General features: G+C 53.9%; 2 protein-coding genes across 6 annotated transcripts in view; one reads left to right on the top strand and one right to left on the bottom strand.

Annotated features, from left to right (window-relative positions):
- Window positions 1-22,646, top strand: part of PAQR8 (progestin and adipoQ receptor family member 8) — a 71,276-nt gene extending 48,630 nt beyond the window's left edge. The window contains exons 1-11 of one of the 3 annotated variants that reach the window (XM_075923331.1): window positions 2,313-2,453; window positions 4,859-5,080; window positions 7,049-7,336; window positions 9,383-9,532; window positions 10,327-10,519; window positions 11,111-11,331; window positions 14,672-14,812; window positions 16,863-17,076; window positions 17,996-18,143; window positions 20,510-20,723; window positions 21,733-22,646. In XM_075923331.1, coding sequence (XP_075779446.1) covers window positions 2,391-2,453; window positions 4,859-5,080; window positions 7,049-7,336; window positions 9,383-9,532; window positions 10,327-10,519; window positions 11,111-11,331; window positions 14,672-14,812; window positions 16,863-17,076; window positions 17,996-18,143; window positions 20,510-20,723; window positions 21,733-21,804 — 1,926 coding nt within the window. In that variant the 5' untranslated portion in view covers window positions 2,313-2,390 and the 3' untranslated portion in view covers window positions 21,805-22,646. Of the gene's footprint in view, window positions 1-2,312; window positions 2,454-4,858; window positions 5,081-7,048; window positions 7,337-9,382; window positions 9,533-10,326; window positions 10,520-11,110; window positions 11,332-14,671; window positions 14,813-16,862; window positions 17,077-17,995; window positions 18,144-20,509; window positions 20,724-21,732 lie in introns of those variants that run through there. The other 2 variants (XM_075923330.1, XM_075923332.1) reach the window with 2 other exon arrangements.
- A 515-nt stretch (window positions 22,647-23,161) lies between these two features.
- Window positions 23,162-27,683, bottom strand: part of TRAM2 (translocation associated membrane protein 2) — a 54,849-nt gene continuing 50,327 nt past the window's right edge. For all 3 annotated transcript variants that reach the window (XM_006137043.4, XM_075923336.1, XM_075923337.1), the window contains one exon: window positions 23,162-27,480. In XM_006137043.4, the coding sequence (XP_006137105.2) occupies window positions 27,407-27,480 (74 nt within the window). In that variant the 3' untranslated portion in view covers window positions 23,162-27,406. The remainder of the gene's footprint in view (window positions 27,481-27,683) is intronic.

Genomic DNA, 27,683 nt, shown 5'->3' with positions numbered 1-27,683 from the left:
TGCTTCAAGTGGAGCTCAGTGAGAAGCATTTTGTTGTGTGTCTGCATTTTATTATTTCTTTGCGCTATTAGAGCAAGGGCTTGGGCACCTTTTGCTGGTAAAGCATGAAGGTGACCTTGTGCCCTTGAAGATCAGGAATGTCCCAGGGGTCAAGGCCTGTTCTGATGTCCCTGTTGTATTTTGTCCAAGCTGTCTAACCCATCGCAGCCCAGCCACCTGCAGGAGCCACCAGCGGACTGCTATGGTGACAATGACATAGGGTGAGAGCCTGCACGCTCCCCAGAACCTTTCCAAGCAGAGCAGTTGCAGGTTATGTGGCCCTGCCCACCTTCCCATGCCTTTCCCAACAGCTCCTACCCCCTCTGTAGGAGTCCCTGAAGCCAGCCTTGCCCTTTCCTCACTGTGTGTGTGTGTGGGGGGGGGGGGGGGGGGTGAGGGAGGGCTGTTGTTCCAGATAATAAACCCCTCCTGGGTGCACCCCTTGACCCTAGCCATGCTGCAGCTGTTCTTGTTTTTCCAGTTGAAGAGCTGGTCACCCTTGAACAGGGGGCAAAAAGAGTGGGTGAAACGGGGGAGGCTCTGGGCTGGCCCTCAGGCTTACCAGGCCCAGATGTTCAAAACTCATTGTCAGGCTCACCAGAAAGTATGAGATGATGTAAAAAGAATCAGTGTGGTGGTTTTATTTGCCGTCTGCTTTTTGAGCCTTTAGAGCAGTGGGCCCCCAAACTCTGGGGAACATGGTTCAGAAGTGCACAGCGGAGCCTGGCCCAGCCCTCCATGTGGTGGGGAAGGAGCACACGCCCCTCCCCTGTATCCCTCCCCCCCAGCCTGTCCCTAGCTGTGCTCTGGTTGTGGCTGAAGTTCCACTCTAGGCTCCAGTCCCTCCCCTGCCACCGCAGTTCTTGACCCCAGTTCCACTCTCAGGCACAGCACTAGCCTGGGATCCTGGCAAGGGAGGTAGAAGAGTGGCCCAGGCTTATCAGGTAGTTGAGTTCACTATTTCCCCCCATCCTCGAAAGCAGGAGCCAGTGCTGGAGGGAGTCGGCTTAAAAGCTGGTTTTCCCTTTGTCCTCTCCGCCTCTCCGCCCCCCCACCCCATGCTGCTGGGCCTGGGGAGGCTACTCTGGCAGCAGCCCCTGTCTGCAGAGGGTCCCAACTCCCCACTGGGACCTCCCATGAACAAGGACTGCTGCCAGAGCAGCCTCTGTTCACAGCTTGCCCCAGTCACCACAAATAGAGGCTTCTCCAGCAGCAGTCCCTGTCCTCAGAGGCCCAGGCTGCCTGCTAACAGAGGCTGCTCTGCAGCAGCCCCTGTCCAGGAGGGGATCCCAGTGGAAATCCAGGGGCCACTGGACTTCAGGACTGAGGAAACCCACCTCAGTCCTGTCTTGCATCGGGTCCAGGAGCTACCCCCGCTGTGGCTCTGCAGTTTAAATGTAGTAGGAGCCGGGCTGCAGAAAACTTCAGAGCTGCAGTGGGGGTATCTCCTTCTGAGCACCTTCACTTATCGACTACACGATTACACAGTTATCTGCTTCGTAACATCCTGACTCCTGGCCGCAGCTTCATTCCTTGCTCTGAGCCCAACCCTCGCCACAGCTCTAACCTTGATCCCAGACCACAGCCCTGCTCCCGGTTCCAGACCTGCCTCTAGTTGCAACCCTAGCCTTGGGCCCTGGCTCCCAACCTGGCAATGGCCCCACCCAGCAGGGCCCTAGCATAAAATTTTTGGGCCCAGTACAAACTTGTAGCATGGGCCCCCATCCCACACACATACCACAATTTACAGCCTGAGCTAGCCCCCGCCTCGCCGCACCTCTGGACCCTGATAAAGTCTAACCTTCCCTCCACATGTGAGAGAACTGAGTAGGGGGTGCAGTCTGGAGTGAGAGGGGGTCTTGAGTTAGGATGCACTGGGGCCACTGTTTGAAGCTGTCCCCTAGCCACAGGGGGCTAGAAGCTGCTCTTTCTTTAACAATGAACTCTCATCTGTCCCCTCCACTGCAGGAGCTGCAGCTTTCAGGAAACCCCAATGATCATGGGCGAGGGATGGGCTCCTGGAGGGGGGTGACAACAGGACAGAGCAGCTGGCCAGCCTGGGGGGGGAGGGTGACCTCCGCCCCAGTGATTGGAAAGGGCCCCAGCGCAGGGACAGTGGGGCAGGGGCTTGGTGCTGGCTGCGCTGCACGGTGGCAAGAGGGAGCTGCCCAGGTGCCCCCCCCCCCCCCGGCTTGGGAAGCGCTCGGCCCGTCGGACTAGCCCCTCGGCCGCCCGCGCATGCCCCGCGGCGGCGCATCCCTCGCACCTCTCCCCTGGAATGTTTACGGTTGCCAGGGAGACGGCGTTGCCTAGCGCCGGGGCAGGCTGGGGACCGGAGGAGCCGCCTGGCCATGAGCGCCCGGCCCGTCCAGGGGCTGCCCCTGCTGCCCGGCGCCGCCTTCAGCGACCCCACGGTGAGCGCCCCCCCCCCGGGGTGTTCCCGGGGACCGCCCCCCTGGGGCCCGGCCCTCCCCCCCCCGCCCCGATCCCCCTTCTCCCCCGCCCCCCTCCCCCCTTCTCCTCCCCCCAGGGCTCAACCCCCCTCTCTGGGGCCCGGCCCCCCTCTCCCCGCCCCCTCCCCCCTTCTCCCCCGCCCCCCCGGGGTCCCCCCCTTCTCCTCCCCCCAGGGCTCAACCCCCCTCTCTGGGGCCCGGCCTTCCTCCCCCCGCCCCGCTCCCCCTTCTCTCCCCCCCCCCGGGTTCAATCCCCCCCTCTCTGAGGCCCAGCCCTCCTCCCCCCGCCCCGATCCCCCTTCTCCCCCTCTCCCCGGGACCCAACCCCTTTCCTCCTGCTCTAATTCCCCCCCCCATGACCCCTTCCTCCTGCTCCAATTCACCTTCTCTCCCGCCCCCCTTCCTGCCACTCCGATTCCCCCTCTCCGCCCCTGGGACCTGACTGCCCCCCTCTGCCACTACAATTGCCCTTTCCCCCCCCCCGCGCTTGACCCCCCCTTTCCCCGGGATCCGACTCCCCTCATCCCACTCCAATCCCCCTTCTCCCCTTCTGGGACCTGATCCCCTTCCTCCCATGGCAATCTCCCTTCTCCCTTTCCTTCCCCCCCAACCCGACCCCCCTTCCTGCTGCTACAATTCCCCTTTCCGCCCCCCCCCCCTCCCGGGACCCGATCATTCCCCTTCCTTGAGATCTGCTACCCCGCATGTTCTCTGGGATCTGACCCCACCTCTCCCCAGAACCCAATCCTCCCCCCAGGACTCAATATCTGACCCTGGGGTCTGATTCCTCCCAGCTCCCCCCACCTCCCTTGAAGCAGGACCCCAAAGCCTCTAACTGATACTGCTTGGACTCGAGCCCTGTGCCCTCCCAATGCCCCCTGGGACCAGGATTTCTCACTCCGCCCCTGACCCCAAATCCCTGGCCTGATACCCCCTAGTACCAGATCCCTGTGCTCTTCCCAGTACCTCCAGGACAATAGCCCTCCCTCTTCCTGGGACCCAATATACTGGGACTGATACTCTGGACCCAGTCCCTGTGTCTGCCTGATATTGCCTCTGACCGCTTTTGCCTCTTTCCCCCAGGACCTGATGTCACCAAACCAATCCCACCAGCAGCAGAGCTCTGTGCCCTGATACACCCAACCCAATCACTCTTTCCCCAAGACAGGGAGACCCCTGGGCTGGATAAACTCAGGCCCATACCCCAGAACAGGGACTGCTCTGCCCCCCGAAGGCCCCTATAGCACCTGAAACCCTTGTCAGAGGGATCCCTATGTCTTCATAAAACTCCCTTTGGAGCCCCATGGCAGCCGATACCCCGGACCAGTGATCCCCGAGCCTTGCTGGTGCTCTTGGAACCAACAGCCCCATGCTCTTGTCATACCCTCCCCTCCATGCTAGGAGAGACAGGAACCCCATGCCCTCCTGATACCTCCCATGAGAACCTGATCGCTCCAGGGAAGGTACCTCTGTGCCCCATGGGGCCTGATACTCCAAAACAGTGGGTGACCCCCTGCCTCCTTGCTACCTTCATAGGAACCCAGCACCCTCCTATTGGGCTGTGGTGTCCCCCAGCTCCCCTTCCAATATACTGGGCGGATACCCCCATGCCCTGGGTGCCCAGCAGTCCTGAAAGCAGCTCATGCTCCCCTGGGTAGACTCCATGCTGTCTTGATACACTCACTGGTGCCCCTGATAACCCCAGTACTACTGACTGGTTACTCCCACACCTCTTTCAAAACTCAATGTCTTGCAATGAACCTGATTTCCTCAATAGTCCTTGATGGGATTATAGGATGCAACCTTCTATTAACTTTCCTTAAATAAACCCTCTCGTTTCACTGCTGCTCTTTCCTGCACAGAGCTGGGAGAGGCCAGGCTATTTGGGTTTAAGGAAAAATGGGCAAGTGCTTGGATTGTCAGCGGTGCCTTGGGACTATAAATAGACTTAGAGGTTTAACTGTTGGGAGCTTTGTTCACACGCACAAGACAAACTGAGCACAGATTTGGGGCTGGTAAGGAGTTTTCTTTCCCAGTATTGTAAGGTGCTGGTTCCCACCTCTTTCTGGGGCATGGAAGCAGAACTTCTCAGCAGTGTGTCAGATACTCTATATTGCTGAGAACAAACTGAGATTCTCCTTTAGATTAAGGGGCTTTCGGAGCCAGATCTGAATTCTAGCTTCACTCATCTGATTTCCAATCCAGACCTGCTTCCCAAACCATCTGTTACAAGCGATTACAGCACAAGGCTTTGTGATTTTTAGGATATTTGATGCCTGGTGCTGCTTTTCAGTGAGAGATTTTGCTTTGTGTCGCGAGCTCTAGCAGTGCCAAACGGTATTTAATGGTTAAATTGCTTTCCTTAGAAATCGGCTTTCCATCGCTCCCAGACACTGGGCTACAGGAACGGCTTTGCCTATTCTCGGCTACCAACGGTGGGGATAGGCAGGGAGCGACTCTATGTGAACCAGCTGTCGCAGGCTGAATTAGATGAACTGTCCAATAAGAGACCCACGCTGACCTACGGGCAAGCCAAGCAGGCCCCACCTTCCGACTTCATTCCAGCACATGTGGCTTTTGACAAAAAGGTACAGAGAACCTGACTGCAGGAGTGTTGCTAGCCAAACCCGGGGCTGTGAGCCATGAACTCCAAGGTTTGGGGACCAGACAGCATAGAATGTATTTTCCAGATGCCATAGTCCTTAGTCATCAGCAACTGACAGCTGGATTGAAAGAGCCTTTCTTTGCTCAGGAAGAGGATTACAGTAAATAAACATTATAAAACATTCTACGTAAGGACATTTCCAGCAGTAGAGAACTTGGATGAACTCTACTTGCTTCACGTCATAATTATTTTCCTGTAAGTCCCACCCTCTCAGGGTCCTGCAAGGGCCTGTGCAAAGCAGGCACCTCTTGTGTGCTGAGCTGTCAGCTGGAGGTTATACTATGCTCATCACCACAGCATCCTCCTGCCTGTTCAGCATGTCAGCTCAGGGCCAGATTGTGTTTTTGACGCACTTGCTGCACCCACCCATGCAGAGCTCAAGAGGAAGCATGCCTCAGCAAGCTTCAATCCCACTCTGAGCTCCTAAAGCACAAGGGGAAATGCAGAAGCTATGCTCCCTAGAGCATAACTGGCCAGCTCAGAGGCTACTCCACACCCTTTGGGGGGAAATGCGTAACCCTGGGTCTCATGGAGGCAGGGGGTGAAAGTAACTTGAGTTTCTTACAGGTACTGTTGTACCATGACAGTACCTGAAAGAAATTAAGTATGGAGTGGAGTGCAGGAGGCACTGGGCATGAGAGGTGGGAGTGCAGGAGTCAGGGATGGGGGGGTGAGGAGGGGCTCCAGGAAGAGGGGTGGAATGCGTGGGCGTAGCAGGAATCAAGGCAGGGGCTGGAAGTGCAGAGGGGCTTAAGGCAGGGGGTTGCTGTGTGCAGTGGGATCAGGAGGGGAAAGGGCACCCTTTAGGGAAGATTGGGGCTAAAGCCCCCCTCCCCTGGTTCCTACCCACGCTGCTTGTGGCTTGCTGTTCTCCTTCTGTCACTGCCCGGGAGTGAGAGGAAAGCACACGGGGTAGGTCAGTTAGTCCTCTGCCCCCTCCCCACATCAGGTAGGAGGGAGAAGAAGGCAGGGGCACTGTCCTTTCCTCTTGCTCCCTAGCAGTGAAAGAAGCAACAAACACTTCCAGTAGGAATTGGGGGGGCTTCTCCCCCCCTTCCTAATAGCACCCTGCAGGGAATTGGGCAGTTCCAGACTGGTGTGAGGCGCATCCCCAATCAGCCCCTTTCACCTGCCTGCTTGTTAGCATGGCAGCTATAGGAGCCCGGCTGGAAGCAAGCCACCTCCTCCTGCAGCCACGTGCCCCCGCCGGCTTGGACCGGAGCGGTAGATCGGGACGCACCACGCTGCCTTACTTTCACCCCTCAGGCAGGGAACATCCGTGTGCACATCCACATGCGGAGTCATTGTTATATGCACTGCCCGTTGAAACAAAATACCTCGCTGGGGGTGCCCTGCTAGTCAGCTAGTCATCCCTCCTGAGCAGCCGCGGACGGCCCAGCTAACAACCATTGGCTGCAACTGCAGGCAAGCGAGGCAGATTCTAAAATCCATTCGGGCCAGAGCCAGAGAAGGTGAGAATGGCTTCTCCCATTGGGAGCTGGCAGCCACATGGCCTCTCTGGGGCTGAGTGTATGAAAGAAGCTTGTGTAAACTGAGTCAAACGGGAACTTGCAAAATGGGGCCCATGAGTGTGAAAGCCTTGGAGTTCATTTGGGGGTGGGGAAGATGCTACGTTTATTCCAGCCATTTACACTTGGTCTCCAGGTGCATCACATAGGGGGAAATGTACAAAATATTGGGCTCTAGAAAAGCCATCCACAGCGAGAACTCCCATGATGCTCTTGCAGTCCACCCCGGTCAGCCTCTGGGGCCCTCAATGGTATGACAAGTACTACTCTTAGGGATCCATGTTGCCAAACATGACGTTTGATTAATGCTGTCGCTAATGTCGGTCACTTCTCTCCTTCCGGGGTCCATCCCATCACTGCAGGTGTTGAAGTTTGATGCCTATTTCCAGGAAGATGTTCCCATCTCCACAGAAGAGCATTTCCGGGTCCGCCACGTGGGCATTTATTACTACTTGGAGGATGACAGCATGTCTGTCATGGAGCCCATTGTGGAGAACTCTGGTATTCCTCAGGGCAAGCTCATCAAACGCCAGCGGATACCCAAGAACGACCGTGGGGACCATTACCACTGGAAAGACCTGAATCGGGGCATGAACATCACCATCTACGGCAAGACTTTCCGCATAGTCGACTGCGACCCGTTCACACAGGTGCATCAGGGATGCAGAGAATTAAGCCAAATAAGAGAATCCTAGGAGTTAGCGATGGGCTAACTAGAATCCCCGCTTTGTTCCCAACCCACTAATTCCAGCACAGGAGTAAGATTAGGGATTCTGTCTCTTCAGTACTTGGGCCCCTCGCCACATAAGACCAAGAGAAAGGTGTAGTGGTCATGCCTGACCCCCTCACGCCCATTTCTGATACTTCTGCCCCCCAGGGTTGTAACAACACATCGAGAACACGCGACAGAGCTGGGGCAAACTGGAACTGAATGACCACTGAAGTCAGTGGAGTTGGCCTGTTTACACTGGCTGTAAATCCAGTCCCTGATAGCACTCTAAGGGTGCGTCTAGACTGGCAAGATTTTGCGCAAAAGCATGCGCAAAATCTCGCCGCCTGTCTACACTGGCCGTGAGTATTTGCGCAAGAACACTGACTTTGTATTGTACAAAATCAGTGGTTCTTGCACAAATACTCTGACGCTCCCACTCAGGGATAAGCCCTCTTGCGCAAGTATTCTTGTGCAAAAGGGCCAGTGTAGACAGCCAAGTTAATTTCTTGCGCAAAAAAGCCCGATGGCTAAAATGGCCATCAGTGCTTTCTTGCGCAAGAGAGCCTCTACACTGGCACGGATGCTTTTGCGCAAAAGCAAATCTTTTGTGCAAAGGCACATGCCAGTGTAGACGCTCTCTTGTGCAAATACTTTTAACGGAAAAACTTTTCCGTTAAAAATATTTGCGCAAAATCATGCCAGTCTAGACGCAGCCTACGGTTGTTTGGAAGCTTATATGCAATGAGTTGACGAAGCCATCCAGTTCCCATTTCAAAGTGGCTGCATCTCAAATTTGTTACTACATTTAGTACAAATGGGCCTCCTCAAGGCCAGTGATTCAAAGCCATTCAGCCTGACCCATCCTACTAAGCCAGCGGTTTTCAAACTTTTTTTCTCATGACCCAGTTGAAGAAAATAGTTGTCGCTTGCAACCCAACATAATTTGACTGGAGTGTAGGGACTGAGGATGAGAGCTTTGGGCTGTAGGAGGGGGCTCTGGCTTTGGGAGGTCAGGACTGTAGCAGGAGGAGCCTGCCTCGAGCAGCTCCCGGTCAATGGTGCAGTGGGGGAGCTAAGGCAGATTCCTGCCTCTCCTGGCACCGCAGACCATGCTGTGCCCCAGAAGCAGCCAGCAGCAGGCTCCCGGCCAATGAGAGTACAGAGCTAGTTCCCTGTGCGCTCCCCCACCCCCACCTAGGAGCCAGGCCTGCTACCGACTGCTTCTGGGGTGCAGGGCCTTAGCAACCCCTTAGCATCCCCACTGGTCACCCGCTCCCCCTGCACCACTGAGACCCAGTGCCTGACATGCCACCACCCAGTGCTGGGCCACGATCCCTAGTTTGAAAACCACTGCTCTAAGCCCTAGCAGAGGTCTCTCCAACGCAGGGGGGCAGTTCCCCAGTGGAGCAGCTTGTGTTGCTGCTTCTCAAACGGCAGGTGTTCTGGGCCACATCTTGGTGACAGGCCAGCGAGCAGTCCCATTGGCATCGGGGGCTCTCTCAGCTGAGTGCCATGCGTCTAGAAATAGGGCTCTGCTTTCCAGAGCTGGCACTTTCCAGGGATAACTCAAATTCTACCAAAAAGAGAGACTTGCCCGCTTGATTTGTAATGGACACATAAAGGGACAAGGCCCAAAGTCCTTCTTCAGTCTTTGCTTGGGCAAAAAGTGGAGCCAATGGGAGGTTTGCCCGAGGGAAGACAGGCATCTGGCCTGTAGTAAGGGCTGTGGAAATGCAGAGGCAATGGAACCTTTATTAATGAGAATGATGATAAAATCATGATGATCCCTTTGGATCTTAAAGTGGCTAATTCTCTGATTATTGTACAGCACCTGGCACAGTAAGACTAGAGCATCTAGGTGCAACTGCAAGCAGTGCAAGCTTATAGTCCCTGGTAACACCTTGCCAAACCCAGCCCAGAGCTTCCCTTGCCTCTTGACCCTGAGATCCTATCACAGCATTAATGGCCCAGACACCTTCCCTAGGTCTTTCTGGAGAGTCAAGGAATTGAACTGAATCCTCCTGAGAAAATGATTTTTGACTCATACACGGAGCTCCGGAAGATGCCCATTCGCATGTACGTCACGCCGTCGGACTTCGACCAGTTCAAACAGTTTCTGACCTTTGACAAGAAGGTGAGAGGGGAGCACGTGCCTTGCCTTGGGTGGGTCGTTCCTTCTGCATGTCTGTGATTCAGAATGGTTCAGGAAAGTGGTTGTATGTATTGCCTGTGGGTCCCATGAGCAAGTACCTTCCCCTGGCTGCTCTGAAAATGCAATCTCCACACTGTGCAGACCCCCAATTTATCCCCTTCCCTATGGTCTGACTTTGTTAACAATCAAATTGATAAGAAGAGAATGTGAAGTTCAGCCCCCCTTCTCCCCAGGCTTGGCTGCTTCTGAGCTCCTCCTTCAGAACTGCTCAGCCCACACACTAGATCCTCCTTGCTCCAGGTCCAGCCTAGTTACCAGGCTGAACTGCTGTTGGTGACTGATATGTCTCACTGTTAGGACATTTTCCCCAATGTTCCCTTTGATCATTTACTTCCTCCTCCTGTCCCCTGAAGTACCCTAATTCCTGTCCCTCCTTAGTGTTTGTGATTGTTGTACTTGAGTCTTCTCTCCCCTCAGCTGCTGCCTAGCTCAGCTATTCTTGTGTGGGTCTGTTAGTCAAAACCTTCCTGCTGCTGAATCAGTTCTGCTTCTCTTCTCTGCACTGTCTCCCTCTAAGCCTCACTGACCCAGAAATGAGTGTAGGATTCCAAAGTATCTCACACCAGTGCTTAATACAGTCCAACTGGCACCCCTGTGCTCCAGGTGGGATCCTTCTGCATTCACCAACCCCAAATTGCATCAGCTTTATCCGGACAGGGCACATTTTCATTTTATGTTGGGTTTCTGGCCCTTGCTTGACTCCGCAACTCATGCAGGTCCTTCGGTTCTATGCCATATGGGACGACACGGAGAACATGTTTGGCGAGAACCGGTCTTTCATCATCCATTACTACCTGGCAGACGACACAGTGGAGGTTCGGGAAATCCACGAGCGCAACGACGGCAGAGACCCTTTCCCAGTAATGATCAGACGCCAGCGCTTGCCCAAAGCCTTTGTGGACAAGATGAGTAAGAGTCTGTGTGTTGGGGTTCGGCCATTTTCTGTTAGCAAGAATTGTGTGTGTGAGCATAGATGGCAGATGCGTGCAAGACGTGCTTGTATCATATTATAAATGTACAGTCAAGACATAGGTTCCCAAACTGGAGGGCCTGCCCCCGGGGGGGGGGGCGTGAAGAAATTCGGGGGGGGGGCACGAGGTGACCCACCCCTTCCCCAGCAATCTCTCCCCTTTTTTTTGCTCAAAAGTTTTGCTGCTGGGGGGGGGGGGGGTATGAGGGTTTCTAAAAAATCAAAAAGGGGCGTGATGCCGAAAAGTTTGGGAACCACTAGAGAATTTATCCCAGGAACTTTTCTGGAGTTTCGAATTTCTTTCCATCACAGACAACAGAAACAATCTCTAGGAGTTTTAAAACATGTAACCTTTTGTTGCTGGTTTGCCACAACAAGAGGCACCTCTCCATCATTCCACCACTAGCCCCCTGACACTGTTTATACCTCTCACGTGCAGATGGGTTTTTCTCGTCCCTTGCTTTGCATGCAGCAATCAAAGCCACTGTCCAGCTCACTGCACTGCCTTCTCTACCCCCGATCTTCCCCAGAAACCTTCCCGCGCTGCGTGCTGGAGGTCTCCGATCACGAGGTGCTGGAGTGGTACACTGCCAGAGATTTCGCCGTTGGCAAACCCGTCACCCTCTTGGGGCGCAACTTCTTTATCTACGACTGTGACGAGTTCACACGACAGTTCTACCACGAGAAGTTTGGCATCACTGACTTCCAGTCGGTGGATGTAAGGAAACCACCACCAGAGGAAGTGCCACAGGTACTGAGAGAAAATTCACAGGGTGAGGGTGAGAGAGAGTGAAAGAAACCCATCAGCTTATACAAGGTCAAGACCCTTTGGACTCCTAGGTGCCATTGCCATAAGCCTTTTAGAAATACTTTCTCGTACTGTTGTGGTGTTGCTCAAGTGAGTCAGATGAAAGGAAAGAGTAGAGCGTGTTAGCCAGGGGCAATAGGGCTGTGAATCTTAGCCTATATAGCTGTGAAGTACTGGCTAGCTTTCTACTTCTGAGGTGGCGAGGAGTCCTGTGGCACCTTATAGACTAACTGAAGTGTAGGAGCATATTCACCCCTCTGATACTTCTGAGGTGAATTCTATTGCTGAATGGCACAGTCGCTGGACGGTAAAATTCATCTGCTAATGCTCTGGAAAGTACCTTGTGCCTTTTCCACAGTGTTGATTGGATTTGTGGAATTTGCTTTGAGCACAGAGATTTAAAAACCGATAAACCTCATTAGATATTTATATGAATAAGTTGCCACAGGCCCTTACTTGGTGCCAAATTCTGCAGCCTGGACTCACAGAGTAGCAGTTAGTCTCATGGTGCCATTGCTGGAGGTTTTTCAGAACAGGTTGGATAAATGACGGTCAGGGAGGGTCTAGAGTTTCCCTGGTCCTGTCTCAGGTGCTGGGCTTGGATTTGAGGTCCGTTCTAGCCCTATATTTCCATGGCTCTATGGGAGTAGAGTCCTACTAAATTCCCGAGTAAAGACTGTATGAAAACTGAACACAGAGCTCAGACTTTGGACCAAGAAGATTATAGGAGGTTAAATATTACAGGGGCTTTCACCGCTCATGCTTCAGAGCAGCTGGGTTTAGGAGACAGTATTGCAGACTTATACCCTGTAGACTTGTACACGAGCAGGAACAATATAGCAGATGGGGCCTTTTTCTGGAATGCTCAGTATTGGCCAGTCATGGGGAGCACAGGGTTAGCTGGGTTATTATGGTTCCACTGTGGCAGATCTAGAGAGGTCAGTACTTTCTCTGGGATGCTATTCCAGCAGCGGGGAAAGTCTTAACGTCATAGCTCACCTAGAAAAATTCTGCATGGCTTGATTACTACCACACAGCAGGGTAGCCAAGTTGAATAGGTAAGTCGGTCAGTCTGGCAATGTTCTCTACTCTTGTGGCAGTTCGGAAAGGGGACATTTTCCAAAATGCCTAATACACAGATCCTCAAAGGTGTTTTGCTCTCCTAATTCCCTCTGGGCCCAAGTGATTTAGGAGCTTAAGTCACGGGATCTGTATTGTCAACAGAAATGGTTTGCTAGCTTCAATCAGTTACAGCTGGGCAACCCCCTGGCTGAGAATAGGGTTGCACAGGTTTCCCCAGGCCTGCAAAACTCCTGGCCCTGATACTTGGAAAGGGAAGACTGATCCTCGAGCTCAAGGCTGAATTTGCAGGGCTCAGGACTAGGAAAACAAACATCTTTTAGCTGGAGCACATTCAGTCACAATGAACTGGTTAAAAGACAGGAAACAAAGGGTAGGAATAAATGGTAAATTTTCAGAATGGAGAGGGGTAACTAGTGGTGTCCCCCAAGGGTCAGTCCTGGGACCAATCCTTTTCAACTTATTCATAAATGATCTGGAGAAAGGGGTAAGCAGTGAGGTGGTAAAGTTGCAGATGATACCAAACTGTTTAGGATAGTCAAGACAGAAGCAGACTGTGAGGGACTCCAAGAAGATCTCACCAAACTGAGTGATTGGGCAACAAAATGGCAATTGAAATTTAATGTGGATAAGTGTAAAGTAATGCACATCGGGAAAAATAACCCCAACTATACGTACAGTATGATGGGGGCTAATTTGGCTATGACAAATCAGGAAAGAGATCTTGGAGTTATCGTGGACAGTTCTCTGAAAACTTCCACGCAGTGTGCAGCGGCGGTCAAAAAGGCAAGTAGGATGCTAGGAATTATTAAGAAAGGGATAGAAAATAAGACTCAGAAAATCTTACTGCCCCTGTATAAAACTATGGTACGCCCACATCTTGAATACTGTGTACAGATGTGGTCTCCTCACCACAAAAAAGATATTTTGGCCTTGGAAAGGGTTCAGAAAAGGGCAACTAAAATGATTAGGGGTTTGGAACGGGTCCCATATGAGGAGAGGTTAAAGCAACTGGGACTTTTCAGTTTAGAAAAGAGGAGACTGAGGGGGGATATGATAGAGGTCTATAAAATCATGAGTGGTGTGGAGAGGGCGAATAAAGAAAAGTTATTTATTAGTTCCCTAAATAGAAGAACTAGAGGACACCAAATGAAATTAATGGGTAGCAGGTTTAAAACTAATAAAGGTATTCTTCACACAGCGTGTAGTCAACCTGTGGAACTCCTTGCCAGAGGAGGCTGTGAAGGCTAGGACTATAATAGAGTTTAAAGAGAAGCTAGATAATTTCATGGAGGTTAGGTCCATAAAAGGCTATTAGCCACGGGATAAAATGGTGTCTTTGGCCTCTGTTTGTCAGAGGCTGGCGAGGGATGGCAGGAGACAAATCGCTTGATCATTGTCTTCGGTCCACCCTCTCTGGGGCACCTGGTGCTGGCCACTGTCGGCAGACAGGATACTGGGCTAGATGGACCTTTGGTCTGACCCAGGATGGCTGTTCTTATGAACCTCAAGCCCCACAATGCTCTGCCATTGCTGGGGCCTTCAGGGATTGGGACATCTCAGCCCCTCCCATTCTCTGCCTGGCCAGTATACTTTGGTCTAATGCTGGTTGTTGCCGTGGCTAGGGGGACTGAGTGGAGACAGGAGGTCACACTGCAGCCCTGGGACCTGCTTCTCCTCCTGGTCTTGAACTCTGGCCTTGTTCTTCCAGAGCCACTTTTCCAAAGGTAGAGCCAGCTGCTGTAATGGAAGTTGTGGGAGGCCTGTTGATTTCCAGCAGCTAGGCCTGCCGATTGGGGTGGGGGCAAAGGGGCAGTTACCCCTGGGGCCTGGAGATTCAAAGGGGCCAGGGTCCTTTTGAATTGCTGCTGGAGTGTCATTCTGTATGGCTCTGACGTCTGAGGGCTGGCTGCCCTGGTCCCGCCCCTTCTTCCTGCCTGAGGCCCCACCCCTTCCAGGGGTGAGAATCTGGCCCCCTCCCCCCACACCTTGCCCTGCGGCCATGGCTCTTGGCCCCACTGCCAGCAGCTGAGCACTCGGCCCCTGCTGCCTGGCTGTACGTCTCAGCTTTGGGAGAGCTGGCACGGCCTTGGGGGAAGGTGTCCAGCCTTTGGCACAACTCTTGCTGCCGAGAATGGTTGCCGTGACCCCCGTCTTGTCAGTAGATGTAACCGCCTGTGCTTCCTGTCTCTTCTGTGTGCAGTTCATTCCTCCCTACAACGGCTTCGGCTTCCTTGACGACTCCATGCAGAACTGCTTCTCCCTGCTGCCCAAGCCCCCCAGGAAAAACTATCTCAAGATGCTAGAGAACGACCACAAGGTGCTGCGCTATCAAGTCACCCTGGTGAGAGCTCAGTCCCTGAGCAAGCACCCTCTGGTTATACTCTGATAATCGGAAGGGCTAGGGGATCCTCATATTCTCTATGGCTGCCCCCTAGTGCTGGCCGATGGTCAGCTGCAGCAGCAACCGCAGAACAGCCCTCTGCGTCAGGCCTGTGATGGGTTCCAGTATTGACTTGCGGATTGGCAGTGAGAGAGTCAGGCAGAATTAAAGCAGGACCAGAGCCTGTTCCGTTCCCCCTTTGAAATCAGTGGAATGACGTCAGTGGGTGTTGAAGCAATGCTCACACCAGCAGCATCGCCACTTGAACCAGACTCGTTCATCCCTCCTCACCCTGCCCACATCCATGCCAGGGTCATTAGTCCCTCATCATCTTCCAGTAACACCGGCCAGGGCACCTGTGCACACTGCTCCCTCTCCCTCTCCCTGCTTTACAAGCCAGCGGTGGTGTGTTCCAGCAGGACACTTCGCTACCAAACTCTAGGCAGTTTGCAGGATGGACAGCTGAGGGAGGAGCCCCGCTGGAATCTCCATTCTTTGCACACAAGCTGCCATGTGCCTGGGCTCTGCAAGGCAGTGGTAGCTCTTACGATGATGCCGTCCACCTTCTAAGGCAGGGCTACTCAACTTTGGAAGCCCCGGGAGCCACAATGATACTCACAGCACATGCCGAGGGCCACAACGTAAGTGTGTTGCATAGGCATCCAAATATACATGCAAATCACTTCTTTCACACTGACAGGCATGAATACAAAGATTAAGGCAAGACTACACAACACGCAGGCCCCATTTAAGTCAGTTCTACTGATACTAATAAAAATGCAATATTTACCCAATTTCCACCCATATGACAGCACTTTTAATGAGCAATGATAGTCCAGGAATTTAACTACTTTTTGTTTTGGCTCCCACCTGTGAGCCACATGTTGAACCCCGCGTAAACCCAAACCACACCCCGGGCCACAAAGAAATGGGCCACGAGCCGCATGCGGCCCTCTGGCTGTGTGTTGAGAAGCCCTCTTGTAACGAGAGTGCTATGGCTGTTCTCTCGCCTTTGTTGTATTTGTTCCTAACAGCCATAGCTTAGGGCTCAGATCAAAGTTAATTTTAATCCAAGCACGTAAACCTAGAGGGTTGTATCTTGTGGTTAGGAGCTGGAATCTTTCCAGACCTTACGGAGGTATGGATTTTAATTTGACCGCTAATCCATCTGTGTGTGATGAATCACCTTCCTCCAGGGTCCGCTTTGCTCCTGGAGTGCTGAGCACAGACACGTACGGAGTGGATTCGGGGGCTGTGCACGAGATTCTCCACCTTTAGGCATGCCGAGCAGTACTTTGAGTTGGGAGGAAGCTAATGAGCCACTGATATCCGGATATTGAACGCAGTCCATGGTTTTATTACAGTGCAGCAGGCTGGTCTCTCCTCTGGCCTTATTTGGGCAGGTGTTCAGCCCAAGTGCTGTAGGGGTTTAGACAGATATAGAAATGAAAGCTGCTTGGACCAGGATGGGCAACCACAAAAGATGCATGGGCTGCATGGGTGGCCCTCCTTCAGCTCAGTGGGCCCCAGCAGCCCGTGGCCTACTGGCGTTCCAACTGCAGCCCCACGTCTCCCCCATCCCCACATGCCACTCGCGCACTGGGGCATCAGAGCCCTGCACTTCCCTGCTCCTCCCTCTCCTGCCCAGAGCTGGAGTGTTGCCAACAGCTGATTTGTGGCATTCCAGCTCTGGGAAATGGGGGGGGGGCAGCAGGAATGGAGCACAAATCGGGATTCATGGCTCCTCCTAAAGCGCTGTGGGCGGGGTATAAGAAATGTGGGGCTCTGATGCCCCAGTGTGTGAGGCACAAGCGGGGCAGCCAGGGAGGCAGCAGGCTGCAGGTGGAGCCCCAGTGGACCACCATGTGGCCCTCGGGCCACAGGTTGCCCACCACTGTGCTGGGGAACAGATAGGAGTAATTCGTGATCAGTCAAGGAAAGCAGCTGGCGTCACTTATCCAAATCAACGTTTCCCAACCACACGACCCACTCGGGTCCTTCCCTCCCCTAGGAATCTCCAAACCCAGAGGAAAGGAAGCGCCGGTTCATCCTCTCCTATTTCCTCTCCACCGACATGATCAGCATCTACGAACCACCGGTCCGCAATTCAGGCATCATTGGAGGCAAATACTTAGGAAAGACCAAAGTCCCCAAGCCAGGCAGCACGACGGAAAACGCCGTTTACTACGAGCCAGCAGACCTCACCATCGGTGCTATGGTTGAAGGTAAGTTGGGACAAGGCTCGATGGTGCTGCCAGAGCATCTCCTCTTTAGTGCAGGCTCCTTGTTCTACACGTGAGAGCTCTGAGGCTTATTTTTTTGCACAGATATTGCCACGGGCGGCCGGTATGCTAGGCATGGGAAGGCGTTGCCTTCCCAAACCACCAGCCTGGCTCCGCCCACACTCCGCCCCCAGAATGCCTGCTGGAGGCGTACTGGGGCAGAGTGTTGCTGCCCCCAAGCACCTGCCCTCCCCGTGCTCTGGGGCTGGGGAAACTGGGACCACAGGCCCTCCTCCCTCTCCATGGTGCTGTGGGGGTGGGGGTTGGCTTAGCTCCTGGCCAGAAGGGGCGGGGCTGGGACAGGGCTTCACCCACCGCCCATGGATATTGCACATATCTTCCATGTACAATTGGCCAGTTCTGGATCTAGTGTAAAATGCAGCCCTTTGTGTAAAATGGAGCCATTCCACTCATTTTAGCTGGGGACCTGGCTTCTATTATACACGGAGAGCGAGCACTCTGTTCTCCTTCAGATTTGTGTAGTTTGTGTAGCTGATGGGCTGGGGCACACCAGCATTTTAAGGATTAATGCTGGAGCACTGGCCAGATGAAATCCGGCAGGATGGGCCACCGGTTCATGCACAGGGGAAAACAACCCTGATACTGAAGCAAGTTAAAAACTAGACAGTACTACATGTATATTACTTTGGGCCCAACCCTGAGTCCTTTCCTCAGTGGCTTCTCACACAGACAAAATGCCCATGGAATTCAAGAAGAACGTTTCCTACCCCCAGACAATAAGAAAACTGCATGAACTTCTTGGCTCTGACATTGCAAGTTCCTCAGGGCAGGGACCTTGTGTATCTGCGATGGGACTTGCCCGCACACGGCCATAACATTTGGGTTGGTGGCGCTTGCCCAGTGTTTGGCCACAGGTTTATCATCACCGATGCGGACGAATACGTCTTGAATTACATGGAGAGCAATGCCGAGAGTGTCCCCGCGGCAACGCTGCAGTCCCTGCGGGATCACTTTGCCCCTCGCCGAGCAGCAGTGCAGGCCGCTGAGAGGTAGGTTTCAATGGAGCCGGCGGGATAGGAAATCATTCACCATTTAGCCGGTCAAATGGCTATTCTCTGTTTGCACAAGCTCCTCTATTGCGGTGCGTTCTGGTGCAGCACGAGCCACAAACAAGTTTTAGGAGGGCCATCAAGCAGGGCCAGCATTAGACTCACTGGAGTTTAGGGCTGAAAGGCAGAGCTGCGCCATGCAGGCTGAAGCTGGGGGCCCCACCCCAACTGCTAGCCCCTAATGTCGACTCTGGTTTTTATTGTGGCGCAGGAGGGTTGTGGAGTTTCTAGATCATGTTGGGGGTGGGTCTCAGGAAGAAAAAGATTGAGAACCCCTCACATTTAGCATCATTAACCGCTGATACCGCTCTCTAGCCCACGGGCGAGCAATCATTTTTGAAGTGGTCACAGGCTGCCCCGCAAGGGGCAGGGCCTCAGGCAGAAGGGGTGGAGCCTCGGGTGGATGGGGCAGGACCTATAAATAGCAGGAGTTGAAAGGGGTTATGCCTCCCCTGTGGCTGCCAGGCATCACGTGAGCGGGGGATGGGAGCTGTGAGCCCTTTCACCTCCTGCTGTTTCAAGGCCTCGCTGCCCACTGCCTGGTAGCTGGGATGCTAGAGCCCTTTCAATTGCTTTTGTTTAAAGGGCTTGCCCCTTCCCCAGGGCTGTTGCCTGAGAGCCATGGGGAAGGCATGAGGCCTTTAAATAGAAGCAATTGAAAGGGTTTGAGAGTCCCTGGCTCCCAGGCAACGGGCTAGCATGGGGCCAGGAGCCGAGAGCCCTTTCAATTGCTTCTCTTTAAAGGGCTTGCGCCTGCCAGATGACTGCCAGGCAATGTAGCTGCCCAGCAGGCACGGGCCCTTTAAACAAAAGCAGTTAAAAGGGCTCGCAGCTCCCAGTGCTGCTAGCGCATTGCCAGGGAGCCGGCCCATGCGAGCCCTTTTAAGTGCTTCTATTTAAAGGGCGTGTACTTTCTCCGCGGCTGCCAGGCAATATGTGGGGAAGGCACTTTAAATTGAAGCACTTAAAAGGGCTCGTGCATCTCCTTCTCCCAGGCAACGTGCGAAGGGGCAGGGCCTGGAACTGCCGCGCAGGCTGGATCTGGCCCCTCGAGAGGCTTTTGCCCTCCCTTGCTCTAGCCAGTTACTCTGGTGCTTGCTGGCTCGTGACTGATTTGCTGATGGCTCCACTCTGGGAACCCCTCCTTGGGGCACCGAGAATTCAGTGCACGCCAGGGGCCCAGAAATGCAGGGCTGGGGCTGTCACAGCCCAGGAACCTGGTGCCTCCCTTTGAGAGCTGGCTCTTCCCCGAAGAGTACAGCAAAGGTTTCCTTTCAGCCCTGCGCAGCAGCAGTAAATGGTCCTTCGGTGCAGGGCGGCAGCGCTCGGGTAGAGTGGCTGCGCATTGTACCAGCACCGGCCTCCCATTGCATGGTGGCCGAGAGACACCGGAGTGATCGCTCTCCTGCCATTTGGGCCATGCCTTGGTCTGCAACAGATGGGCCCCTACCCTCTTTTCTCGGTGCTTTGTCTAGGCTCTATGACCAGACTTCCTCCCTCCCCAAGACCAGGGCTGCCCTCCCATCCCTTGGGAGACCATGCCACAACCCCCAGCTGTTTGGGGCTCCAGCCATTAAGTGCATAGAGCAGGGATGGGGAGCTCTTTTTGGGTTGGGGGCTGCTAACTCACAGAAAAACCAGTCAGGGGCCTCACACATGTGAGATGCAAAAGAAAAAAACCCCACCTCACTGATGTGGCCCCTGAATGAGAAGCAGAAAGACACTCCTGCCATTCCCCTCCTCCTGCACACCAGGGCCTAGGGGAGCCAGGCTAGTAGATTTTGTGTGCTTCAGTGGAGTGGTGGGGGAAGGAAGGCTGGAACACCAGCATGGGCTCCCCAGTGCTGTGGGGAGGGGGGGAAAGCGCTGAGTCTCAGGGCCTGGATCCAGGCAAGCCAGAGGCCAGATGCGGCCCCTGGGCCTTAGGGTCCCCATCCTTGGCATAGAGGTGCCAACTAAGAAGAGGGCCACTTGGCACAGCCTGAACACACAGAACAAGATAGTCTCTGCTCTCAAGAGCTTCCATTCCAAATAGACAAGACAGACAAAAGGGGGGAAGAGAGAGAGAGGCAAGAGGCAGCACCCACCCAATGACCTGCCACCAATCAGCAGAGCTGGTTATTTGAAGGAGAGTGTTTTGGAAGCCTGTGGTGCACACATTCAGGAATAATGCCTGGCCAGCTCAGGGTATAACTGGCCACCAGCTATTTTAATGGGTGGGGCAAACGAGAGCAGGAAGTAGCACAGGTGTGGCAAGCGTGACTCCTGCATGCAGTCATTTCCTCCTGCACATCCTGCCTCCACAGCCAGCCAGCCGCTGGGATGGGCAGGCAGGAGCTGGAGGAGCTAGTGAAGCAGGTTCAGGAGCAGCTGAAGCACCATAACTACTTGAGTAACAGCAGCATGCGGGAGGCGTTCCTTCACCACGACAAGGACGCCTCCGGCTACCTCGACAAGGCCGAGTTCTTTGCCCTCTGCAACCGCTTCAACCTGCCAGTCGACAACGCCCTGGTGAACAAGGTCAGGAAGCCGCACAGTCAGCGTGCACAGTTTGGCTTGTAGCAGAAACATGGACCAGGGAGCCACGTAATTCTATTCACAACCCTGCTCTCTCTAGCTTGCCATAGCTCTTTCAAAGGATTGTCCCTGTCCGTTTACAGCCAAGACTAAGCACTGGCAGTGCCCCATGTCCGGGCAATGCCATGAACAAGACAGTGTGCCACCTCCTCCCCCATCTCCTATAGCATCCCTGCTCCGGGCCCCAGAGGCATAGAAGAGACCCACACATGCAGTCGGGCAGTGGGACTCGCAAGAGGTGGGAGGAATTCTTTCAAACTCTGAGCTGACCATGACTTCACCCCAGTGTGTAGTAAATAGAAGCCCAAAGTAGAAAGCTAGTCCCATATAGGTAGCAATGGTAGCCAAGCAACTAGCCTTCCTCCAGGGGCATGTTGGTACGAGCACCACAGACATGCTTCTTCTCACCAATTGCCTTTGCATACCGTCAGCCAGCTGAATTGCTGAGAAGGTGCAGTCATCTCGAGCCTGCAAGGCATCTCCACCATCTCTGCCTCAGGCCTCTGCTAATCAGCTTAGCTAGTAAGGGTCAAGGCAATACAGCTATGGGGCTTTGAGCAGAAGCCAGCTGAGATGACAGGCTGCCTGGCAGGAAACAGGCCAAAGAACTGTGCGCGTGAGGGGAAGAAACAGAACACAGTGGAAGACAGAGGGTGACTTGGGTTTCCTCAGCCTAAAATGCTGTAGGCTAAGGGTGGGGAGCATTTGGCTTCTTCCCGCTAGACTGAGGAGGAAACTGGATTGAAACTTCATGGGTCAGGTTACTCCTGGTGAATAGGGGTATTTATTACAAGGGACACTTTTCCTCTCCTAGAGATGGGTTATTCCCCCAAGGGAGGAATGGGGTACTTTGCCCTGGCTTTCAAGAACTGCTCATGGGAGTGATACTTTAGGGCAACGTGACTGTATCTGTAGCATCTCTCCTTCTCTCAAATTGCTGTTTCTTTTCCAGCTGATCAATCTGTGTTCACATGGGGAGAACAAGATCAGTTACCAGGACTTCATCAGAGCTTTCTCCTGCTGAGCTGCCCCTGGAAGGGGAGACCCAAACCAGCCCCAGCCATCCCAGCTGAATGATATTCAAATGTGGTACCTCTAGATTCTCTCTTCACTGAGTGCTGCTTGGCCCTTCAGCACTAGGTTCCCCTCATCTCTGCCCTGCTTCCCTTCCTGCCTCATGGTGCTCAGTTTCCCTACCTCTGGGTCTGCAAGCAGAGCCTGTAGACAAAGCTTCGTTTGTATTAAAGAAATGAATCTGCATAGTTCCAGGTTGTCTCTTCCGGGGCTCTGAGGCGGGCAGGGGTGGTCTGGCTGGGGTGAGCACTCCAGGCCTTTCTTACAGACTGTTAGAGGAGGACTCCATGTTCTGAGATGCCAAAAGCAACTTGGCCCCTTTTTTGTTTATTATTTTGCTGCAGAAGGACCTGCAGAATCCTAGCCATGCAGCAGGACCCCATTGTGCAAGCTGCTGCAGTCACCCAACCTCAGCGTGCCTGCCTTAACTGAACACACCAAGTGGCCTGAAAAGCTGAGGACTCAAGTGACAGATCAACTAAATGGATGACATATTATAAAGCCTTCTTTCCTTACATTTAACACCCCATTGACACCAAAAGCGGAGTATAGGCCACTTCCAGCCTGCTCAATTTGCCTCATTAGCACCGGGACTACCATTGACAGGTGCTTTTTTCCTTCCCTCCCCTTTCTTATTCTGAGGGTCCCCCTTTTTTTCCTCCACTCTGCTCATCTCATCTGACAAAGTGGATTTTCCCCATGAAGGCTCATGACACTCTCTCTCTCTATTTGTTAGTCTCGGGGGTGCCACAGGACTACTTACTTTTAGATTAAATAAAAAGCATTCTGTGCTCCTGTGTACTTCGTGATAGCAGCTGAAAGGCCCTTGGCAACCGCCTTCTGGGGCTAGCTGTGATGTTCCTTATTCCGAGCATCAAGCAGGCCACCACTGGGCTCCCTCCGTTCCTCCTCAGCCTCTAAAACCTGCTTCCAGCCCTCCTCACCACTACAGCCCGATTCCCAGCCCATTGGCATCACAACGGCCTTTCCACGGACGTCAGCGGCCTTTCGCATAGGGCACTGGTGCCGCGAGCCATAGGATTGTTGAATTGCCCTTCGGTCCTCATTTGCTCCCTCAGCATGATGGGCAGGAAACACTTCCCCCATACCCGGCCTGAGCCCAAAGCACATAAGAGGTCCAAGCTATGCACAGAGCTAGCCACCTGCAGATGTGTCGTGTATGGGAGAGGAGCAAATGGCACCTACCTCTGCCATACCTGGTGGGTCTGTCCCGACGTGCTTTGGGAGCGCTCACATAGCAACCCATAGGGCTGAGGGACTAATGAATGGAGGAAACACACACCTCGTCGATGATTCTATGCCTTTTATTTAGTTATTTCAGAAAATATCTTTGTTGAAAGTTTGTTCACAAAAGCCATTTAACAAAAAAAAAATTCCATACAAAATTGTTTAGTTTTTAAACGATAAGGGAAGACTAAAAACATGTGGGAGAAAAAGTTTGAAATGGTTATCCAAAAAAAAAAAAAAAATCCAACTCAAACCCCTCCCTCCCAACCAAAACAAATTTAAAAAACCACACATGAAAAAGGAAGAGAAAACATTTGCACTAAAGCATAAATATGGAAGAACAGAATTTTCCTTGAGTTTCTTTGTTGAAGTTTGGTCCACAGAATTTAAACAGGTGAAAAAGACAGATACATGCACCCACCCAAATTTTGTGTCTTTTGTTCTTTCCTCTGTCTGGCAAGAAGTAAACACACAACTTAGGGGGACTGAGCGACCCAGTTTATAATGTCAATATAAAGATGGCCAATTCAAGCCATATGTTATGCACTCAAACGTTTCAAAAAGAGTCCATTATTGCTGTGCAGTCGGACAACTGTAGGCACCATCTGCTATAGACAGAAGCCAGCTCTAGCTGTAGATTCCATCGACAGGACTACTCCACAGCCAGACAGAACTGTAACCAGTCCACTGGAATGAAGACAACCCATTTACAGACTTCATGACTAGTTCTGGAGAGAGACCATCCTACACTTAATATAAGAACCAGGGAGAAACCTATTCCTTCTTCACGACACCTGTGCATGATAGGTAGGAAAAAGTCATCCTACAAAAATACAAACTTTAATGCCCCATTGAGCAAGGAAGAGTCATTCAACAAGCTTTTAAAAAGATACTGATCTGCAAAATGCTACATTCTCCCCCAACATCCACTTCTCTGAGATCCCTGTGGGATAAGGAGAGAGGGAGAACTGCTGATTCTCAAGAGACTTTGCCCTAGCTCAGGTTAGGAGGCATTCTGTGCTCCATGCAAGTATTCTTACAACTTGACCTCATCTCAGGGACCTACCCCCTCCCAGGGTTAGGTGATGGATGCAAGCCCTACAGGAGCGACTGTGATCCAGGTGGGTTATTGCACAACCCAGTAGGGAGTGGAGTAGTTATAACACTGAATCCAATTCTGCATGATCCTGGGTACCCTCAGCCCTCTAGCCAATGGGGGGGGGGCACAAACTGTTGCAGAAGATGTGCAGCACTTTGCAAGATGGGGCCCAAGAAGAGGACCCCTTTGAGAAGTTGATCTTCCCTTTCCCTGGCCCTCTGCACCTTCGTACGTGGATTGGGCAATGAAAGAGTTAACACTGGAGACTGGGAAAGAAGAGAACCCATCTCTACCAGAAGGGGGTTCTTCAGGAGAGAGAAGACATTTTGGTTTGCTAGGAAATGCAAGGAGAGCTGCCTCAGGAGCGGCACGTGCACCGGAACAGAGAGGAGCAAGAGTTACTGTACTGGGAAGGAGCAGGGGAAGAGTCCTTCGAGTGACAATTGACCCACGCAAGGCCTGTGGTGCGGCAGCCAGTGGGGCTTCACTGCAGGGCCAACTGAGCTAGGCAGAAAAAGGAAAGGTGGGGAGTGGGGGTGGGGGGAAGATTAGCCAGTAAGGAAGGAACTAATCTGCAACTCAGTAAGGCAGGCACCATGTGGGGTAACTTTCATCGTGACCTGTCCCTTTTCCCAGCGCCTCCACAGGCCAGGGCAGACCGGTAACGCGCATCGGGCCTTCGCACACACAGCGCGAGAGAGCACGGAGCCAGCGAGGCAGTGCACAGGGAAGAGCGCAGACGATACTGCAACGTAAGGCACTTGGTACACAGAGAACACTGAGTCCTTTCACGGCCTGGCAGGCTTGTGCCAGAGGAAAGGCTGCCTGGAGCAGGGCAGGAACCATTCAGCACCCTGGTTTCTTTGGCTCTTACTCAGCCTCCTTGTAACGGGGAGGCTCAGCCCCTGGGCTGCAGTAAGTCACGGACGTCAGAGGAGCGATGCCAGCGATCGCTCTGGAGAGATCTGGGAGCAGCCCCTCTCTGGCGGGCGCAGCCGTCCCGTGGTGGCTGGGAGTGGCCAAGGACGGGGAGAAGGATGGTAGGCCCAGGTGCCAAGAGCTCATGTCTCAGCTGTCTCGCTCGCCGGGCTCATCTTCCTTTCCCACCTGACCTGCTGCTCCTCCGATCATAGAACTCCCTCTGCCCAAGTGCTGGCTTTGCTAGGCACCTATCCAGCCAGGGCTAAGGAGGGGCAGTTCCCTGGTACTCTGCTCCGAGATATTGGGAGAGCAGGAGGAGGATCATTGGGAGATGCCAGCTAGTGACCCTCATTTGACAGTCAAAGCTCATGGGGGACAGGGAGGAACAGGATCTGACCAGCTGCCTCCAGGTTTTCTCTCTCCAGCACGGGCTACCAGTGGGGGAGACAGAACAGGTGCAGAGAGGACTCAACTTCTGTGCAAGCAGCATAGCCACCAGTTCCTCTCACCACTCAAAAAACAAACAAACCGGCAGGAGGCGAGCAAGAGCCACTGTCCCTTCCAAAAAGATCACAGAGAGCAGCACAACACAAGCCGGGCACATCCTGGTTGGGTTATTCTGGCCTGTGCCTCTCACCCCAGCTAGGAAGGAAGGGCCCGGATTCCAGGACACTTCACCCCTGGGACTCCCTGCCTCTCCTCTCCATGCTCAGCCACAGGGAAATGCTACCGATCAGCCGAGCCAGCTTTGCCGCGAGGGAAGCGGGAAGGAAGCGCTAAATCACCTTACTGCACCGAAACACACCAAGGGCAAAGTCTGGCGATAGAGACCTTCCACAGAGAGGGATACCTCTGCTGCCAGTCCTGACCGCATTGGAACAGCAATGCAAGTGGGACGGCTTCACCCACTCGGAAGAGGGTGGGGGATGCTGTTCCCAGGCAGCGGACAAAGTCAGCGGGCTCTCAGGTGCTCGACCCATCCCCCCCACGTCTCCTCCTCCAGCCAACACGGGGTCCCCAGGGAGCCTGGGCGTACGAGAGAGGCAGCCTCTGAGGTAGATCGGAGACGATCCCATCCACCAGCTGGGGCGGGGGGGTAGCATGGATCGGGTGAGAGGCACTCCCGCTTCCACAGGCTGCTCTCTGCTATTCCCGCCCAGCCCAAGAAGGGAGGCAGGGGGCTGGATCCCCAAACTAACCCGTCGCCTAGGAGGTACAAGGCCTGCGAAGCTGAGAGACAGAAGCTGGTGGCTACAGGGAGCAGGGCCAGCCCAGGGCAGGGTTGAGGCCTGAGGTGAAAGGCCCCATTACTGACAGGTGACGGGGCGTTTGCGCTCCTGCATGCAGCATGAGTGCTACCCGCGCACAGCGCCACAGGGGTCAGCCAGCAGTCGGGTGAGGTAAAGCGGCACATCCCGCAGGAGCAGCGAGGCGTGGGACCAGGGCTGACCTGCTAGTGGGGAGGTGGGGTCTCAGGGCTCACACCTCCTCTGCTGAGCTTGGCCTGAGCCGGGTGACAGCATCGTGAGTAAGGCACCAAGAATTACCCGGCCAGAGACAGGGCCCAGTCACGGTGCCAAGAGAGAGGTGGGCAGAACTGGGCTAAGCCACGAAAGCCACCAGGGCCGATCCGCCAGCGTGGGAAGAGCTTTCCTCTCACCGCAGACCACCATGGCTGCCACTTGCCACAATCCCAGCACCTCTGAGATCGCCTCCCTGTGCCCTGACGCGACAGGCCTGATCCAGAACGGATGCGCCTCTGAAATCCCATTGGGCAGGCTGGCTACAAGGTTGCCCTGCAATTCTCCCAAGAACTCCAGGCGTGGCGGACCCACCCACGGACACCACCCCCGACAGCCACCCTGGGCAGCCAAGAGGGCACCCCACACAAAGAGCACGGCTCCCCGAACCTCTACCCTCAAGGCCCTAGGGCACGCAGCGCCTTAAAGCAGCTGCCTGCCCCCCACCGATGTAGAGCAGTGCCAAGAGGGCAGAGGAAAAAGGGATCCTTTGGCTGGAACCTTTCTACAGTGCATTTGTAACAGGGGAAAACATTGCACGCTGATTGACGATAAAACGGACCGGGGGGTGGGGGAGGTTTGAGCCTGCCTCCTACAGGCCGTGTGACGCGGGGCTTTTTTGGTTTTATTGCAAATGGTTCGGCGGGGGAAGGGGAGAGACCATGGGAAGAGGAAACGTTTCCAAGCCACTGCGGTGGTGGAGGGAGGGGCTGGCGCTTAGTCCTGGTCTCTCGCCTTCCTCCCTGGCAGAAGAGCCTTCGGCCCTAGGGAGACTTGAGCTTCTTGGTGCGCGGGGAGGTTCCGTTCTCGGCTTTCACCACTCCGTTTTCGTGGTAACCTGGGGGCGGGGAGCACAGCGTGTCAGGGACCCGACCGGCTTTGAAGAGCGTGAGGTCTTAGCCCCCGCTCAGCACAAGGGTTGTGAACTGCCATCCCCTCAGGGGACGGGAGTGCCCGGCAGGCCTTCCGCCTTGTGCCGTGGTCCCACTTGGCCGGGGCTGCGTCGCAGAACAGTCAGTTACTCCTGAGCACGACTTTGGG

Source organism: Pelodiscus sinensis, chromosome 3 (genome assembly GCF_049634645.1).
Source record: "Pelodiscus sinensis isolate JC-2024 chromosome 3, ASM4963464v1, whole genome shotgun sequence".
Lineage (NCBI taxonomy): Eukaryota > Metazoa > Chordata > Testudines > Trionychidae > Pelodiscus > Pelodiscus sinensis.
Note: the sequence above shows the minus strand (reverse complement) of the source record. Positions and strands in the feature narration are given on the sequence as shown.